Source organism: Mytilus californianus, unplaced genomic scaffold (assembly GCF_021869535.1).
Source record: "Mytilus californianus isolate M0D057914Y unplaced genomic scaffold, xbMytCali1.0.p SCAF_4, whole genome shotgun sequence".
Taxonomy (NCBI): Eukaryota; Metazoa; Mollusca; class Bivalvia; order Mytilida; family Mytilidae; genus Mytilus; species Mytilus californianus.
Window position 1 is genome coordinate 119,676,958 of NW_026262690.1, and position 20,267 is coordinate 119,697,224.

The window sequence follows — 20,267 nt, forward strand, 5'->3', positions numbered from 1 at the left end:
GAGCATAATGTGATTTGTAATTCGAGGAGGAGTTGAAAACATTCATAACATTAAGGAAGAACTAAACAGAATACCAATACTAGTACCATCAGCTTTGCAACTATAGGGTATTGAAGTTCCGTTTTCTCACTCAAATATTCTCATTTTTTGTAAACATATGTGTTACAAGATGACAATTACTACTCGTATGGTTTAATTTTATCGTTGATACGAACAAACATAGAAAGAATAGAATTATCAGCCTGGATAAAATATTGATAACAAGTTTCATTTTTATGTCTGATATATGTATGCCGTTCATACGTTTGCTAAAGCTTCTTTTCGTTCACGGTATACTACTGTATACTACCTTTATTTTCCGACATGAACCAGCCCGCTAATGTAACACTCATATCAGTTACAAGATTTGTTGATTGTGAATTTGGATTAACATCTTGATCATGTGTGAACTAGTAAATTCAGCATCTGTTATCAGCAGTTAACAGGTTTTGCAGTTTGTTTTACATTTGGCAAATGAAACAGTTTTGTTAAAAGTCAGTAAAAATCAAAGTTTCTTGAAGCTTAATTATGTGTGGTCGCGTGCAAAGAATATTGGTATTGTCATTAGCATCATGACCTGGAGTTGACGTTTCCGGAGTATATAGTCATGCTTGGTGATGAGGGGATACATGTGACGTTTCAGACGACGGCATGTCCGTGATGACGTATGTTTCGAACATTTTTGTGGTACGTGAATGATGTTCTCGGGAGGGGTAGGGGGTCCACCAGTGGTGACATCAGTCAAGTGATAGTGAAAACTAGGAAGACGGTACGAAGAGGACATTCAAAAATTATAAGTTGAGAGAAACTATAAGTAGGCAACGCAATGACGATGTTGTCTTTTGACAGATATCAGAAAAGGATGTATCAACAAATAGAAAAGCAAACTATTTAGAGATAAATATTCGAAGAGTGAACGTACAACACGTTTATTCAGAAATGGACCTAGCGCATAGCTTAACTATCAGTGCTCGATATTTGTATTCTTGGATATCAATATATACTCGAAAAATTAATTTACTTGTTTGCACTTGTTTTCATTAAGAGTGACTTCATTTTCCGTGGAAAGACCTCTTGCTTTTGTTATGATTGTTATTTTTTTTTTCTTTAACCTATTTTTTTAATGCGTGATATCATTGTTTCACAAGATTTCGCTTAAATTTGTGGTATATGATATCGAACAGTTATACGCTTTTGAAAATGACACCGTTTAATCGAATAATTTTCTTTGTTAGACTTATCTCCTAAAACACTGTTTTTCTTGTGTCCACTACTCTTTCGCAACCGTAAAAGAATTGGTCAAGGTCAATGGTCAAGGTCATATTCTAAATTTAAATTTTTGCTCATTCTCACTTTTATTCAAAAAACAGTACAAGATATCGACAACATATTTTTTATCAAATAGTTAATTGCGACATATCGTAACTCATACATTTTGGTTGAAAGGGTGCGTAGAAATAAAATGGGAGATATCGCCCCTCTTATATTAAGAATTATGCGTATGGTGATATAACTCATAAACCATACATATTACAGACCTAGGGTCTTTTGATTTTAGGTCCTTGGTTTATGACCTTGAAATTGAGGTCAAGGTCATAGGTAAATTTGACGTTCTAGATATTGAACTTTGCTTTAAATTCATATTTCTACAAATGAATTAGGTAACAAGCAATATGACCTTGAGAAATCAAACCGGAAGTGACCTTGTGTAAACCGGAAATGGCCATTTTTTGTACTTATTTCATGTAAAAGTTTATTGAACAAAATCTTTTTGAAAGTAGTGTCAAATTAACTATCAACATTTTTAACTATTACATTTTTTAGACCGGAAAATGAATAAAAACCATATATTTTTGGAATCAGAAAACAATAAGCTATCAATTGATACTAGAATTGACCTTTTAAACCGAAAATTAAAATTTGTGAATCAAAATATATCGTTAGGTGTGGAAAATCCTTCAATTGTTCTCTGAACAATTGGTTTTTAATTTTGTTTTGTGTTTGTGTTTGTTTTTGTTTATTATAGATATATAATTCGAGTAAAACCCGAAAATGAGGAAATTACATGAACTCCGATAGGAGATATACCGGATGTATCTACAAGGTAAGACGATATGCATGGAAATAGTGGAATATAATCACGTGCAGTCTGTGGCGATGGATTATGAATATGGTGTTGTAGTATGATGTCAGACAAGAAAAATCCATGTTTTTCATATCTTAACTGTATTTACCTGATTTGTCTCCGCAATGAAATTTCAGGTGTCACGAGTTTTTTCAGAGACTTAAAAATTAAGAAATTCCAAACAGTTGTGACAGACTGAAGTATATTTAATCTTTCAGTAAATTCAAACCATGAGCATAATCACAAAGTTATATATAAGTGATAACCTTTTGCCATTTGAACAAGTACTAGAACCTTGGATATAAACTTCAGGATAAAATGATAAACCATTTCAATTAATGTCATTTTAGTGGGACCTTAATTTGATCAAGTATGGAATATTAGAAACTTTTTCAACTTTTAGTCAAGTTAAAATCGCATGAGTAAGTATTCTAAAGTTTTTTTGGGGAATACATATATATATATAATTGAGAATGGAAATGGGGAATGTGTCAAAGAGACAACAACCCGACCATAGAACAGACAACAGCAGAAGGTCACCAACAGGTCTTCAATGCAGCGAGAAATTCCCGCACCCGGAGGCGTCCTTCAGCTGGCCCTAAACAAATATATATACTAGTTCAGTGATAATGAACGCCATACTAAACTCCAAATTGTACACAAGAAACTAAAATTAAAAATAATACAAGACTAACAAAGGCTAGAGGCTCCTGACTTGGGACAGGCGCAAAAATGCGGCGGGGTTAAACATGTTTATGAGATATGCTTAGACATAATACTTTTGTAAATTGTATTAAAAATGCAATCATCTTTTTGTAATATTGATTTGGCCTATGCATGTTAAAAACGTATTAAAATATTCTGGATATTTTTTATTTCGTTTAGCGATAATACATCCCCAAAGACAACTTCAAATAAAACGTTAAATAATTAATGAATTGGGAGTCTTTTGATAAGGGAGAAATGAATTAGGACCATCTCCTACACAGGAGCAAATACATCAAAAACTATATTGTCGAACAGTATTATTGAAAGAAACAGAAGGTACAGTCTTAATTATCACGTATATGTCAAGCCGTAAGCACATAATTTTTGTGTCTCTTATTTGTATTTGACATGAGATTCTAAAGTTGGGATGCAATCATGGCTTTCTTTTATAAAATCACAACTCATGTGAGACTGGTCAAGTCGCGAATTATTAAGGACTACAATGCCTGCGCTAAGTATTTGTTTTATGTTTGATACCATATTTGGTTACTACTTCCACATCCTTCTCTTTAAAAAAAGTATATTTGATGACGACCCTTAAGCTTTACAAAAAACTAAAGAATAAAATATAGCTTCATTCGAACAAATTTAATGGAGAATGATTTACCCTCTATAACTACTCCAATACAAAAGAGAAAAGAAAAAGAAAAAAGGTGTTTTCTTATTATCAATACGAAACTTATCATATAGCATTTTATTTTTTTTAGGAGTATTCCTAATATTATCTGATGCTGTCAAGAAGATTTTTTGTCATTTTTGTCATCATAAAATTCAAACATAGAGCAGCAGCCAAGTTTAATTTTTGCTGTGACAATTCCTTAAGGAGACATGTTGTCTACTCTATGGTCGGGTTATTGTCTCTTTGACACATTCCCCATTTCCATTCTCAATTTTATTTATGAGTCTATAATTCTGATAGAAGAGCAGAAATCCTATTGACTGCTAATCTGAAAATCTAGCAAGATGGTCTCCCTTTCTATAGAGGAAGAACACTATGTTAGAATGAGTTTGTTACTAACAGGAATTTCTCCACGGGCAGCAAGAACCTTCTTTGATAGGGAGTTTGCTCAAACATGTTTAGAAGCCTCACTGAAGAAAAAGTATAATAAACTGTTGGACTTACAAAAGAAACATAGAATCAACCAATCACAGTGGAACCTCCTGTTTCCTAGATTTCCTGGTAAGTGCAAACAAGACTATAGAATGTTTTTGTGTTGAGGCGTTGCACCAAGTTAGGGGAAGGTTGGCGCCTTCAATCCTGTCTTATCTCTTCGCATTCTGTTCGTGCCTATCCCAAGTCAGGTGCCAATAATTCAGTGGTTGTCTTTTTTTTTGCAGTATATCATATTTGTGTTTTGTTGTTTTGAACATAAATCAGGCTGTTGTTTTTTTTTAGTTTGAAATGTTTTACTTTTGGGGCCTTTATAGACTATTATGCGATAATGGTTTGCTAATTGGTAGAGACCGTGCGGTGACTTAGAAATGTTAAATTCTACGTTGACTTGAATTGTTTGATTGACAATCATGTCACATCGATTTATTTTTCATAAATAAAATATTTTCTAAGATATAAAAAAAGGACTGCTTCTTCTTATTCACGATAATTCCTTCTTGGAAATAAAATCTGTTCCACTGACTTTTTCATCCTTAACTTGAAAACCCAAAGATTTGTCATTTAGATATGCAATAATCAAGCATTTGCCGTCATTTTTATATAATGAACACTAACGTGTTACGTTTTCTGAATAAAGTCTTGAAAAGGTATTTGATTAACGAAACCAAAATTTATTAAGTGTTTTTCTATCTTCACATTCAACAAACAAATTCAATCAATATCTAAAAAAACAAATCGCTCTATACGCATTCTGGTATTTTCCGACCACACAAGTAAAAAGTAAAATCACAAAAATACTGAACTCCGAGGAAAATTCAATACGGAAAGTCCCTAATCAAAAGCTCAAACACATCAAACGAGTGGATAACAACTGTCATATTCCTGACTTGGTACAGGTATTTTCTTATGTAGAAAATGGTGGATTGAACCTGGTTTTATAGCAATGTATAGCATATTCAGCTAGCAAAAACATGTTTCTTTTTATAAAAATAGGAAGATGTGGTATGATTGTTAATGAGACAACTCTCCACAAGAGACAAAATGACACATACATTAACAACTATAGCTCACTGTAGGGCCTTCAACAAAGAGCAAAGTCCATTCTGCATAGTCAGTAATAAAAGGCCCAGAAAAGACAAATATAAAACAATTTAAACCTGATTTATGTACAAAATAATGAACGAAAACAAATATGATATATAGCAGCAAGCGTTAACCATTAAATCACAGGCTCCTGACTTCAGACAGGCACAAACAGAATTTGGCGGGTTTAAACTTTAATCCTAGTATATATGATGAGTTTATTTAAACAGGTAAGTGGGAGGCCAGCCCTTCCCATAACCTGAGACAGTAGTGTAACGGTACAACATTTAAAGAACCAAAAAAATATCAGTTGAAAAGGGTTTAACTTATTAAATAGATACAAAGAACAAACACAAGTAAAAATAACACAGAATGGACGTGGTAGGGTTCAAATACATTCCACACTAAGTACAGATCTTAGAGTACTCGCAGTTACAGACAGATAGTTCAATGTTTAATTTTTAGTACATAAAAAATAATGTTTAGTTTGATTTCATTTACTGATTATAAAATGAATACCAATAAAAACAATATTCAAATATCCAATTACAGTGCTGAATTGGTAACCTTTTATAATAAGTTTATTTAAAGGATAGATAGGTTTACCCGAATCGTTAATTTCCATGCTCGGTAAATAACATCCCCGTAAAAATTAGAATGTGCTATCCTGTTTGAAATAAGTTTTCGAAATCTGTCAATGAATATCATGCGTACTTGGGATTCGTTGGTGGCTATCTGTCTTATTTATTTTTCATTTGTTGTTTTGTATAAGTCATGCCGTTTGTTTTTTCGATGAAATTGTTTCACCTTATGTCATGACGGGGTCTTTTGTAACCGACTATAGAGTATGGGATTTGTATATTGCCGTACAGTGACCTATAATTGCTTTAATTTGATTTATTTGAACTCTGTTGATTAGATATATTATTGCCAATCATTCCACATCTCCCGATTTTATATAAGTGGAGCACCTTCACTGGAGACTAATTGATGTTTACTCAGTTCTTTAGCCTTCTATCTATGCTTTGTATACTGCTGTTTGTGTTTTAGTTCTTTTGCTTTGTTTGGTTATTTTCCTTTTTGGCCATGGCGATGTCAATTTATTTTAGACTTATGAGTTTGGTATCTTTAGCCTCTCTTAAATAATCATACGATGCCATACAAAACATCAGCCACAAATGACAGGATTCCTGTAATATGAACATATGACTCGTGATAAGTAAATAAGAGAGCATGCAAATAACAATAAGCACAGGAAAATATTGTTAAAAACCTAAAGAGAAATTATTTTGTCTTAATAAATAAATTGAGAATGGAAATGGGGAATGTGTCAAAAGGAATAACTCTTCTACGAAACCTCACAACCATAACTCATCCTCATTGTGGATTTGATAGCTTACCTACTGCCATGGAAACCACATCAGGTTTCGATTTGGCTACAATAAAATACTACAGGAACTACCTGGCTCATCTAGATGATGGGAAAGTAGGAACTATAGACTTCAACACAGCATGGGACATTATATCTGGGGTAAGTCTCTTTATCGGAGTAAATTGTAAACTATAACTCTATCGGCAATGTCAGTGTCTAGTTTATAAGGCTTTACATGTAATACTTGACGAGAAAACCAACAATCGATAAAACAAAACGTAGAAACTTGGCTGTAAAACAGAACTCCACCAAGAACCGATGTTGTTCTCGGGGTAAGCAACTCCTGATCAACATGTTGCAACCGTCGTGTTGCTCAATTGAGAACCTTTCACTTTTACTCTGTCAGTTTGGTCATGAAATGAAAATGATTTATTTCATATATTGACAAGGTAAATGAAAATGTGTCAACTTAATCAACTTCTTTTGTATGAGTCCAAAAATACGGAATTATTAGTTGTCAAGGCTAACTTTTGTTATGCTAATATACCTACTAAGATGGCAACAAAGATAGTATTTCAACTGGTACCCGCATTTTAGAAATCGTCATGTTTGTCTGGTGTATTTACATTACCTTCAGTGTAATGAGATTCATACAATTACTTATACAAATGTTGATAGTTACTCAATTGTAAACATGCTCTTAATTTCTGTATAAATTACTAGGCTATTGAAAGATTAGGCGGACAGCATATGAAGGGGGACTGTGATCTATTAAAAACCAAAACCCTGGACCAGACAAATAGAGAAATCATGATGGATATTAAACGTTCTAATGATGAAATGGAGGAATTGAAAAAGTTGTTTGCTAATTTGAAAAGATCCAATGATGAACTCCAAGGCAATCATGCAGAAAGAAAAAGGAAGTTAAAAGGTTCAAAAATGCTCAAGATGATACAGTACCTTGGAACATAAGAGGTAAACACTTGGATTGGCTATGTTAATTTGATGACATACATGAAAAAAGAGAGGCGAAAGATACCAAAGGGACATTCAAACTCATAAGTGGAAAATAAACTCGTTTTTTTATATAAATTAGACCGTTGGTTTTCCCGTTTGAATGGTTTTACACTAGTAATTTTTTTGGGCCCTTTATAGCTTGCTGTTCGGTGTGAGCCAAAGCTCCGTGTTGAAGACCGTAGCTTGACCTATAATGGTTTACTTTTATAAATTGTGACTTGGATGGAGAGTTGTCTCATTGGAATTCATACCACATCTTCCTATATCTTGTCAAGGTGCCCACTAGGAAGTCGACTTTGTACCATGGAACGACGAGATGAAAGTTGATAGGTTAAGCCTGAATTTCACTAAAGGTTTCAAGATTTACAGGCCAGACAGGTTGTTTTGGTAAGGCATCAGCAATTATCTTACTTATGGTGCTCCGGAAGGGTTAGCAAATCCTGCTCCACATGTGGCACCAGTTAAATCTGCTGTTGTTTTAACAAATGTTTAGTCGTAAAGTAGGTAGTCCTGTCAAAAAGAACATGCAGGAATGCTGATTGCGTGCTTTTTTGCAAAGTAGTTGCACTTTTTTAATCGCAATGGAAAACTATTTTTCGAACTATACAGCAAGATATCTCAAATAGTTTAGTCATCTTCTATTACTTTAATTTAATTAACGTCTTTGTTGTTTGTACTATGCTAAGTTGTCATTGAAATAGCTTATGCCAAATTTGCTTTATAATAATATATCTGGAAATAATGACATAAAAAAGTAAAACAGCTTATTGTTAAACGTTTACACATAAGGCTCGTTCGGGACAAGTATTAGCATTCACATCGTTTCCAAATTAGCTGCCATTGGCTATTTCTGATGGTTTTTAGATCATAAACACAATAGCCAATGTGTAATAATTTAGGTTTGTGTATTAGCGCTCATTTGTTTAGTATTTTAGCAAAATTAAATTATGCACATATCATAAAGTAAGTAGAAATTAAAAAATGTTGAACTTTATTTTTCCCCAAAAATCACGAAAATTTATTATTTTTTTTCAATTTTCGACTTGGTCAAGATTAAATACTTTTTGATTTGTTTTTCAGAAAGAATTGATGACACACTTAAAAACTGGAAGGACAATGATGATAAAATGTTTATAAACACAAGAGCTGCTCAAACGGTACTAAAATATATAAAGGAAAATAGTTGTGTTACCATTACTGCTAGTTCTGGTGTAGGAAAAACGTGCATTCTCCGACATACAGCTTTAAAGATGGCAGAGGAAAATAATGATGTTCTTCTTGTGACAGATCCAGGTGAAATTGTAAAGTTTTACAATCCATACAAGAAAACATTGTTTTTGTTGATGATTTATGTGGAAACTTTTCTGTTAATCAGAGTGACATCAAAAGTTGGGAACCAGTAATGGAGAATATAAAACAAATTCTTGAAGAAAAGCAAGCAAAAATAAATGCAGCATGTCGATTACAAGTATACCAGGATGAAAAGTTTGAATCTTTATCAGTCTTCAAATCATGTGCATGTAACTTGTTATCAGAGAATGTGTGTTTGTCAAAAACTGAAAAACAGTCAATAGCAGAGATATATTTGAAAACAAAAGCCTCTGAGATTACTGGCTATTACAATTTAAATGATTGTTTCCCTCTTTTACGTAAATTATACCATGATAATCCTATACTTAATGTTAAATATTTCTTTCAGAATCCATTTTCAGTTTATGAAGCTGAGATCGATAAGCTACTTTAGAAAGGACATCACACTAAATACTGTGCTTTGGCTCTATGTGTGCTCTTTAATAACAAATTAAAAGAAGAAATGTTGACAGAAGAGGTGGGTGAAGAAACTAGGACTATCATTGAGAACACATGTGAGGCATGCAGATTAGACAGGGGAACGTCAAGACTTTTTTACAGGATGAACTTGACTCCTTTAGAGATACATTCATAAAGAAAGAAGAAAACGTATACATGAGTATACATGATAAGATATTCGACTTTCTAACTGTCTTCTATGGGCAAAAAATAATCCAATGCTTCATAAGGAATGCAGATAGCTGTTTGATTAAAGAACGATTTTCAGTAGAAAAAAGTGACTGTCTCCGTCAGTTTATTTCTGTCATACCACAAAAGTATCATCAAATGTACATAGAGAGATTGATTGATGATTGGTCAAAGGGAAAAGTTCAAGATGTATTTAGTAACATTAATATGAAGAAGCCTCTGTTCAGAGAGCAATTGCTTCTTCATTTGAAAACACTTGATATATCTTACCAGAGACAGCTCGCGCATATCCGTAATAAAAGAGACAACGATGATGATAATAGGTATGATTATGATGGTTATGATGATGGTATCTATTGTTTTGATGATGATGATGATTGGGGTCACCATGAAGATCAAGATGGCCATAATGATAATGGTAATGAAGATGATGAAGATGATGTTGATGATGATGCTGATGATGATGTTCTATCAAACTGTTGTCTTATCGGTGATATTTGTTTGGTTCTGTGGTGTTGTAATCATGGTGTAGATATTAACAAGGGTACTTTTTATAATGGAGAGTCACCTTTAATATAGACCTGCAAACGTGGTCATACAGAAATAGTTAAGATGTTGTTAGACACAGGAGCAAACTTTGAAAAATGTGATACTAGTGACCAGACACCTTTAATGAAGGCTTGTGAACATGGTCATACAGAAGTAGTAAAGATGTTGATAAACAACGGAGCAGACTATAATAAATGTGACATACCTGGACGGTCGGCTGTAATGAAGTCTTGTGTACATGGTCATACAGAAATAGTAAAGATGTTGGTAAACAGAGGAGCCGACTATGATAAATGTGATAATGGTGGTCAGTCCCCTGTAATGAAGGCTTGTAAACATGGTCATGTAGAAATAGTAAAGATGTTGATATCCAGAGGAGCAGACTTTAATAAATGTGATAATGGCGGTCAGTCACCTCTTATGAAGGCCTGTCAACATGGTCATATAGAAATAGTAAAATTGCTGTTAGAAAGAGGGGCAGACTTTAAATTATGTGATAATGACGGTGAGTCTACTGTTATGAAGGCTTGTAAACATGGTCATCTAGAAATAGTAAAGATGTTGATATCCAGAGGTGCAGACTATCATAAATGTGAGAATTGGGGAGAGTCACCTGTAATGAAGGCTTGTGAACAAGGTCATATCGAAATAGTAAAGATGTTGATAGACAGAGAAGCAGATTTTAATAAATGTGATTGTTTTGGATAATCACCTATAATAACGGCTTGTGAAAATGGTCATATAGAAATATTAAAATTGTTGTTAAATAAAGGGACAGACTTTAATTTATGTGATTATAACTGTAGGTCTACTTTTATGAAGGCTTATAAACATTGTAATAGAGTAGTAGGTATGATGTTTGTCGACAGGGGAGCAGACGACCATATATGTGGGGATTGGGGAGAGTCACCTGTAATGCAGGCTTGTGCACAAGGTCATACTAAAATAGTAGAAATGTTGTTAGAAAGAGGAGCAGACTATAATAAACATGACGGATGTGGAGAGACACCTTTGATGAAGGCTTGTAAAAATGGTCGTACAGACATATTAAAGATATTGTTAGACAGAGGAGCAGACTATAACAACTGTGATGGATATGGTGAGACACCTGTGATGAAGGCTCCTGAATATGGTCATACAGACACATTAAAAATATTGTTAGATAGAGGAGCAGACTATAACACCTGTGACGGATGGGGAGAGACACCTATAATGAAGGTTTGTGAAAATAATCATACAGACACATTAAAGATATTGTTAGACAGAGGAGCAGACTGTAACAAATGTACCGGATCGGGGAAGACCCCGGCAATGATGGCTTGTCAACGTGGTCATATAGACATAGTAAAGATGTTGTTAGATAGAGGAGCAGACTTTAATAAACGTGACAATGACAGATATGTAGCTGCACACATTGCTAATGATCAGAGTTATCCAGAAATCGTTGATTTGATTTATAATACGGAATAGCAGTGTATAGAAATAAAAAAAAGTTATGGTGACCATTGTAACTTGATAACAAAAATGGAATTCGGTATTCTTGTTAATTTTAATTTTCTTATAACAGATGTTCAAATCTCGTAAATCTATTAGTTAAGGCAAATCCAGGTATTAGAACATAACATGAAATATTGCATGGAAAGGGTAGGCGTATTACTGTTTTGAATGCAACACCCGCCTTGCTAATTTGTATTCAGTCAAACATTGTCAAAATATCACAAACGATAATTTTACATCATCGGTAGAAATTCAGAGCAGACGACCAAACGATCTATTACCTCGTCTAGGGATCAACTCATCTTTGGTCATATCAGTATTTTGACTCTCATCCGTGCCATTCCCTATTGTTATATTGTCAATTATGTATTCTTGTCTTTCATTTTGCCTTATGTACTTTGTCTATAGAGTGTATTTATGCCGATTTGTTTCACTATTTGTTTGATAGTAATTTATATTATATCACAATGTTGACTGCTGTATCCCAATTTTTGACATTTTACCTATAATGTCTGTTTCTTTTGTTCACACATTGTAAGAGGTTTAGCGAGCTATGAAGCCAGGTTTAATCCACCATTTTCTACATAAGGAAACGTCTGTACCAAGTCAGGAATATGACAATTTTTTGGTGTGTTTGATCTTTTGGTTTTACCATTGCATTATATAAAGGACTTACCGTTTTGAATTTCCCTTGAAGTTTGGTACAATAAACAGAATACATCAGAAACTTTTCACTTTCTTAGAAAAATCAATGAAAAGGTTCAGATAGATAGATATAATTATTGTAAAAAAGGTTTAACGTGAATTTGATACATATTATAAACTTTTCTCCGAATTTTCATTCAGTTAATTTTTAAGATATACAAAACAGGAACGTATTCGTTTTTTCAACTTCTAGACATTTCGCAAATCTCAAGATCTGTCTCAAAAGGTATCTACTATCAAATGTAAATCACACTCTATACCTTTTCTTGCTTTATTGTCAGGAACACTCATAGCAAAGATAAATATATAAAGATTATGTTATTCATAGACAGTGTGTAATTAATATAACACCAATCAAAAACCTACTCGGGCTCGAATGGGATGCGTTTGTATTGTTTTTGTGTTCGAAAAAAGGACAAAAACTCGCATCAAGATTTTTGTCATGAAGGCTTTTTATAATCTATAAACTATTAATTTTCAAAACAGGATTGTTAAAATAGCAGCAAAATTAATGTTTTGTACATTTGTTGTTAATTTTAATTGTAAAATTAACTCCTGAGTTTAAATCTTTAAATATTTAATGTATAAATATGTATCTTTTGTCTTATCACTGACATGTATGCGTATGTTCTAATAATTCTTGTTATTTTTACAAATAGAACAACTATGTTGCAGTGAGTTTGTGAATTTGAGTAGATATCACTTAAACGATCTATTTGATTCGTTACCATTACTTATTAATGTGGTATAAAATTCGAACCCATTTTCAGTAGTGAACTTGCAATGGTTCACATAGTTATTATTTATATATGTATACCAAATAGAATATTTCAAGAAGTGGGGCATTACCTCCCCTTACTCACTGCAACAATGAATGATCTATGAATTACCATGCAGAAAATATTATATACTATCAGATTATTCAATCCATCTTGTATGGGAAAGGATTTGTATAGGCGTTGCCTTTTGTCCAATTCCTTTTTTTAAATGTACGTTTGATATTTGAACAATAAAATATTTTGAATTGAATTGGATATATTCTAATATTAAGACAGATCTTATATCATTATTCTAACTGATTTTTGCACACATTAAATGTACATAATCTGATAATTATATATTCGAAATTGAATGTTTTAGTCAATCACTGAAATCAGCACAAGATATTAACATGAATAGTGGGTCTTCATTTACGAAAGCAGTTCTAATGACAATCATTATAATGTCATCATTGGTGAAAACATGAGTGTTATTATTAGGTATTCGGTGACGGCACAAAGTTCCCGTAATTATAAGATCGTCAGTGGATAAACTTGTAGGTCATTTTAAGGTTGTCAGTCGTAAGAATACGAGTCATTATAAGGGTTATATCAGTAAGAACATCAGACTCATTATCAGGTCTAAAACAAATATATGTCAAAGAACCCGTCTATTTAGGAGATGCGTGCACTAAGTCAGGAATAAGACAGTTGTTTTCAATTCATTGATGTTTTTGAGCTTAACGTTAACAATAGGCCCATTATCATATCTTCAGTGGTAAAAATAATCCAAATGCGAGTCATTACATGGTCTCTAGAGATGATAAACGGTGACAAAATGAATCCTAATGACAATCATTATAAGGTCTTCGGTGATAATACCATTAAAATGAGTCATTATAAGATATTCAGCATTAAGGGTAATATCCAAGACGGCGGTCGCCAGATTTAGCAGATTCTTTTAGGTTTTATTATGCATTTTAATTTCGTATCTAATTTGGCTTTCCAACTGTTTTGAACGGAGTGCTACTGATATATCTATTGTAGACAAAACACACGACTTCAAACGTTAAATTTATTGGTATCCTGTAAGTTTTCTGCAGAGCTTTTGACTTTTAAATTAAAGCTTTCTACAAAGGCTATCTAATTCTTGGAACTTTTTTCAATGTGCACAAGAAAGAGGGGCGAACGATACCAGAGGGACATTCAAACTCATAAGTCGAACATAAACTGACAACGCCATGCCTAAAAAAGAAAAAGACTAACAGACAACAAAAGACTGAGTAACACGAACACCACCAAAAACGGGGGGTGATCTCAAGTGCTCCGAAAGGGTAGACAGATCGTGCTCCACATGTGTCACCCGTCGTGTTGCTCATGTAAGTACAAACCCGGTAATAGATCTACTTAGGTAGGTCCAATTCGGGAAAAATGGGGATGGGGGTGGGGGTGGGGTGATTGTAGTTACAACATTAGGAACAGATCCACTATCATCTGTGGAACGGATATTCTATAACAGTCAACCAACTCGTGATGGCATACGTAAATCTTACTAAGCGATAAACTATCTTGTGCAGCTATTTGTTGTTGTTCCTGATTATATTTTAGTTCTTTATAAAACTGGTAAGCGGAGGGTTGAGTACTACAAATATGTTCAACCGCGCCAAATTCTGTATGTGACTATTCCACAACAGGGGCTGTAATACTTAGGTTGTTGTTGGTAGTGTTTTTCCACAACTGTTGTTAAGTTTAATGTTTTATCGTTTTTCTGTCGAGCATTGAAACACATTTGGTCATTCCGAGGTTCTCTTATAGCTTACTATACGGTCTTTGCTCATTGTAAAATATGACAGTGACCTGTAGTTGTTTGCATCCTTGTCAGTTGGTTGTTTGGTTGATAGTTGTCTCATTGGCAATCCTACCACTTCTATATCAATTATGAACATGCACCTGACAAATTTCAATTTGAGAGTGACTTTACTAGTTTTGAGTTTTTAAATATCATAGCAGATAAGACATTTAATAGTATCGTCCCTTGTGAAAGATATATGTGTTTTGCCGAAAGGATCTGCTGTAAATGTAGGACAATATATAACTTTTATTTGGAGATACATGCCACTTTTGTAATCAAGTATGTTACTATCGTAGAGAGATGTGTTTCTATTGTAAATATATCTGCTAGTGTTCCTATAATGAGGAGACATACTTTTATTTTCAATAGACTGCAACTGTTGAAAAGAATATTTAAGAAATAATTCATCAGGGCTTGAATTTAAACTGATTTTACCATGGGTTGGCCCTTTATGCTAAATATTTTACCATGAGCGACAGCAAGGGGTAAAATATCGGCAATAAAGGGCAAACCCGTGGTATAAGCAGTATAAATTCAAGCCCCTAGGAATTATCTCTATTCTAATAGGACAAATATGGCAATTCTTTGGATCGCGGCGCTCTAGGTGAAGGCAAATATTTGCCGTTCCCGTAAATAAACACACTATTACATTGACGTAAAAGAACAGAGCAAACTGAACTAGTGACATGCTTAAACTATTTGCAATAACGTATTTAGATAGGTTTGGATAAATTTAAATGATAATTTTACTTATATGTAAAAAAAAAAAAGGCTTACAACACATTTTATCATCGTTTGTTTACGTTTCCTTGTTGTCATGATTTTAGGTTTCACAATCATGCATTTTCCCGTAAAATGCTTATATTCTTACGTCATCGTTCAATGACTTCGGGTAGCTCATTCACAAAAAAACATATGACGTGGGAGTATGATCGGAACAGCCCAAAAAATATATTCATATTTTACCACGGGTGTGTACTCAAAGCGTTTGAAGAACGTCATATTAGAATAATATATATATATATATTGTTAGAGTGATGCTATAGTTGTACTGAAATATTTTTCTATTGCAGAGATATATTACTTATTTTATGAGAATGATTTCTAATGTTTAGTGATTTGTGACTAAGGAAGTTAGATTGCAATAGAAAAGTAGATGTGCTACTTTATCAAATAAATGTGCTGTTATTGATAATTCAAAGTAAGTAGCAGTTGTCAACCAAGTTTATTAAAGGGATCCACCAAAAATTAGCTCCTTCGATTCGATCATAAAATATTCTTCTGGTAGCTAGATAAGATTCTGTTCATTAAAAACATCTTTAATTTCAATAAATATTTTATTAACAATTATTAACAATTACAGCACTATTGCATGTGTAGTACAGATATCAGACTAGATGAACAATATTAAATTACAATGCTTAAACATAACCAAAGCTTTTACAAATAATAAGGCAACAAAACATGAATTTGGCATTCGTGTACATACTCGCTTAATCTTTGTATACTAGTATCTTAACATATTTCTCTTATTAGAAAGTAGAAAATTTCCTTTATTTGAAAGATATGCTACGAAAACCAAAATAAAAGTTCAACTACTACTTTAAATCTGTCAAATCTTTTCTAAGGTATATTTTTGTTAGTATTATGATGAATACTGATGTTTGAATTTGGCACGTGTTAATTATTTGATTACTTCAGTTATTGAAATTACTTATTAAATGGTTATGATTTAGTGCAATAAATATTTAAGAATAATGCAAGGCTTAACAACTTTTCTAAACAATATATTACACCCCAAACAATTTGCTAATAAAATGTTGCCTTTTCAAACATATTTTTTATGGGAAAAACTACTGTGGATTAATCTATATTTATAGGTAAAATTTTTGTGGATTAATGAAAAATTATATTTCGTGAATATTGATTTCGTGGTTTAACAAAAGTCTGCATACAAACCAATACTATTTTTTTACTTTGTTGAACATTTAAATTTGTTGTTCATCTGTAAATCAATGTAAATTGGTATCCCAGAAATAATATAAAATCCACAGTTTTACCTTCCATCTAAAATGTTTAGTTGATTGAATATGTTGTAAAAAGCTGTTTAAAATATCACAGATACATTGCACACAGCCCTCTATTAAAATCTATATGTAGGTGTAGTAGTCATAATAATGTTACATCGAGTATGCACATAGTGATAATGCTTAGAGCTTAACACACTTATGTACACATAGCCCTCTAATATAATCTAAATGCTAAATGTAGGTGTAGTTGTCATAACAAAAGTGTTACATTTGTGTGCACATAGTGATGATCCTTAGAGCTTAACACAGTTATGTACACATAGCCCACTTATATAATCTAAATGAAGTGAAAATGGTAATAGCTAATTGCATCAGCATGCATTCAGACTGCTAATATCATCTAAACATATTGATATGGGTCATTGCTAAACAGATTTATATGCAAAGATCCTTCTATAATAAGCTCTATGTAGTAGTATTGGTCGTGGTCGTCAAAAGACATCATACATGTCTCCATTTGGTCCACTACTAAGTCTTTACAATGATCCCTCAAACAGTTGTCAATATCTTCATTTCAGACAAGAGATTTAGATGAGTTTATAAGTAGAAACACGAAATAAAGACAATGTATACTGCATGGATCTAACATTAATGACAACAGTTTCAGTTTGAGATAGATAGCCCAATGTAGATATCAACATTCAGGTATTTTCAAACAGAGATATGTGTTGAATATTTATCTTCATTTTGGTACGTCATGGAATAGTGCCGTGTAGAACTCAGGCTCGGACATTTTTAGACGATACTGTTTGGCCATCTCCTGAATCTTTAACTTTCTTCTTACATGTGGTGGTTGATATCTGAGGAAAGATAAATTGATTAAAAATAAAGATATCTATTGGTTTAAATAAAACATGGATAGCATTGGTTCAATAAAGTATATAGTTGAATTATCATGCAAATTAGTTTGATTTTCATCAATAATCTAGTTTACACATTGAAAAGTTTAATATAATTTCGTCTTGGCATAAAATTTTCAATTATCTATTTGAAAAGACATCTTTGTTTAAAACTGATAATGAAATATTAAATAGTTTGTCTTGTTCCCAAAACTCTCAATAATATGTTCACCTCAAAAGCTAACAATACCTTTAAACAGACTTATTAAGAAGGGATATAGTTACAATACTGTTGTCAGGTCATTAAAGGTGGCATATTTTGGCTTTAATATTGATTCACTCATAGGGTCTTTGCATCGGAAATAAACACATTCATTCTAAAACCAGTTTTTGGCCTGATATGGGTTATGTTCTTCTCATATATTTTATGATGGTATGATACTAAACCCCTAACAGGAAGGATTGTGCTTGTTATTCATATGATGAAGACATAATCTTTCAATCAGTTTAATTGAGGTCTGGAGCTGGCATGTCAGTAACTGCTAGTAGTCCTTTGTTAATTTATGTATTATTGTCATTTTGTTTAGTTTCTCCTGTTACCTATTCTGACATCGGACTTGGACTTCTTTTAAACTGAGTTTTACTGTACGTATTGCTATGTGTTTGTTTATTCTACATTGGCTAGAGGTATAGGGAAAGGGTTAAGATCTTAAAAAACATGTTTAACCCAACCGCATTTTTGCGCCTGTCCCAAGTCAGGAGTCTCTGCCCTTTGTTAGTCTTGTATGATTTTTAATTTTAGTTTCTTTTATATATTTCGGAGTTGAGTATGACATTCATTATCACTGAACTAGTACACATTTTTGTTTAGGGGCCAGCTGAAGAACCCCTCCGATCGCGGGATTTTCTCGTTGTATCGAAGACCCATTTGTGGCCTTTGGCTGTTTTCCACTCTTTGTCGGGTTGTCGTCTCTTTGACACATTCCCAATTTCCATTCTTAATTTTACATAACCATTCAATTAATCCAAATATCTCATAATATAAACTCAATGGGAAATTTAAACTCAGGTTTGTAAATTGCACGTTGTAAAGATGATTAATTGCCTTTTAACGATGTATTGATAGTTGATTGTTTTCTTTTGTTTACCTGTTCATGATTCAACTGTCTGCTCAGAAAACATATACCTTTCAACAATGTATCTAAATATAACTATATAGCTTGTCTGATTTATATTTTTCCTGTTGATGAAAAGCATTGTATGTATGTGATTTAAATTGCTTGTTTATTATTATCATGTTTCTTGCTGAACCAGCAACTTACGTTTCACTTTCCAATCTTTTTCTTTTACCAATATTAATTGCTGTTTGTCTGACCATTGGTCCTAACGTACGTCGACTGACCACCATCCCATCTATCAATGGTATTGCCATATTGATTCTGAAGAAAATATACATTTGATGATCTGACAAATTCCATCATTAATGATCTATGGTATATGGTGATATTATCATAAGGCAGATTTATATAAAGGCGACATGAATCAGCTTCTGTAGATACATATAGATTCTACAACTGCATCGAGTGTGATAAGATATTTATTCACTCAAGACAGTTAAATTTAAAATGCGAGGCTCGCCGAGCGTTTTAAATAATTAAAATTTAACTGTCCAGAGTGGATAAATATTGTATTGCATGAAATTTGGTGGTGGAATCTGTTTCTCTAATGATTTTTAGACGATATGCAAGCAATCTTAAGCCGTCTTTTCAGACATGCAAAATATGTGTTCCTTCTACGTGACGTCATCAGGCATGGTTTGCCTTTTTTCATGACGTCACAATAGGAATTTCAGAGGAAAGCAAGAAAATTTGACGTCATAATCGAATTTTGACCAATGAAGAACTGAGATGAAACAAACCACATGTTGATTAAATAAAAATAATCAACAGGTCAGGAAACGGATAAATCGAGTAAGAATTAGAGGAATTTACTTAAAACAGGAAATTAACACTCAATAAATTTGATGCATCAAAAGTGCTTTTCTGAATAATCTTCATCAGAACATTTAAAACAAAAAATTTGAAAGCCAAGATAGATTAATACTTGAATACATCGGTAGCTAAATGATCAAAAGGAACCTAAATGAAAACCTATTATAACTGATATCTAAAAGACTGATGCTAAACATGGGAAGAATATTATATTATATATTTAATTCAATGGTAAAAAAATTACCTTACCATACCGTCGGTTTATTACAATTTCTCAAAAATCTCTTTTATTTTGTTTTCCTTGTAGTAAAGCCAGCCATCTTGGTTGGTTAGCATACAGATATATTAAATACTTACTAGTTATATAGTGTAACATAGGTATAAAACAATTTCTGGAAGAATTCCAGATTCTCTAGATAAAGGAGATATTTACAGAAGGCAGCAGGTTACAAACGGAAACTACATGTGAT

General features: G+C 32.8%; 3 protein-coding genes across 7 annotated transcripts in view; 2 read left to right on the forward strand and 1 right to left on the reverse strand.

Annotated features, from left to right (window-relative positions):
* The first annotated feature begins 6,447 nt into the window (after positions 1-6,447).
* LOC127737207 (ankyrin repeat domain-containing protein 50-like) lies at positions 6,448-10,773 on the forward strand. Its single transcript, XM_052247740.1, has 4 exons — positions 6,448-6,660; positions 8,894-9,003; positions 9,840-9,981; positions 10,096-10,773. The coding sequence occupies exons 1-4, from the start codon at positions 6,448-6,450 to the stop codon at positions 10,771-10,773; spliced, it is 1,143 nt and encodes a 380-aa protein (XP_052103700.1).
* Positions 10,774-11,019: 246 nt separating this feature from the next.
* LOC127737208 (putative ankyrin repeat protein RBE_0220) lies at positions 11,020-11,535 on the forward strand. The gene has a single exon (XM_052247741.1). The coding sequence runs from the start codon at positions 11,020-11,022 to the stop codon at positions 11,533-11,535; it is 516 nt and encodes a 171-aa protein (XP_052103701.1).
* A 3,573-nt stretch (positions 11,536-15,108) lies between these two features.
* Positions 15,109-20,267, reverse strand: part of LOC127699181 (ral GTPase-activating protein subunit beta-like) — a 57,379-nt gene continuing 52,220 nt past the window's right edge. For 4 of the 5 annotated variants that reach the window (XM_052202924.1, XM_052202925.1, XM_052202923.1 and 1 more), the window contains 2 exons: positions 19,129-19,245; positions 15,109-17,767 (listed from right to left, as the gene is read on the reverse strand). In XM_052202924.1, coding sequence (XP_052058884.1) covers positions 17,650-17,767; positions 19,129-19,245 — 235 coding nt within the window. In that variant the 3' untranslated portion in view covers positions 15,109-17,649. The remainder of the gene's footprint in view (positions 17,768-19,128; positions 19,246-20,267) is intronic. The other variant, XM_052202928.1, reaches the window with a different exon arrangement.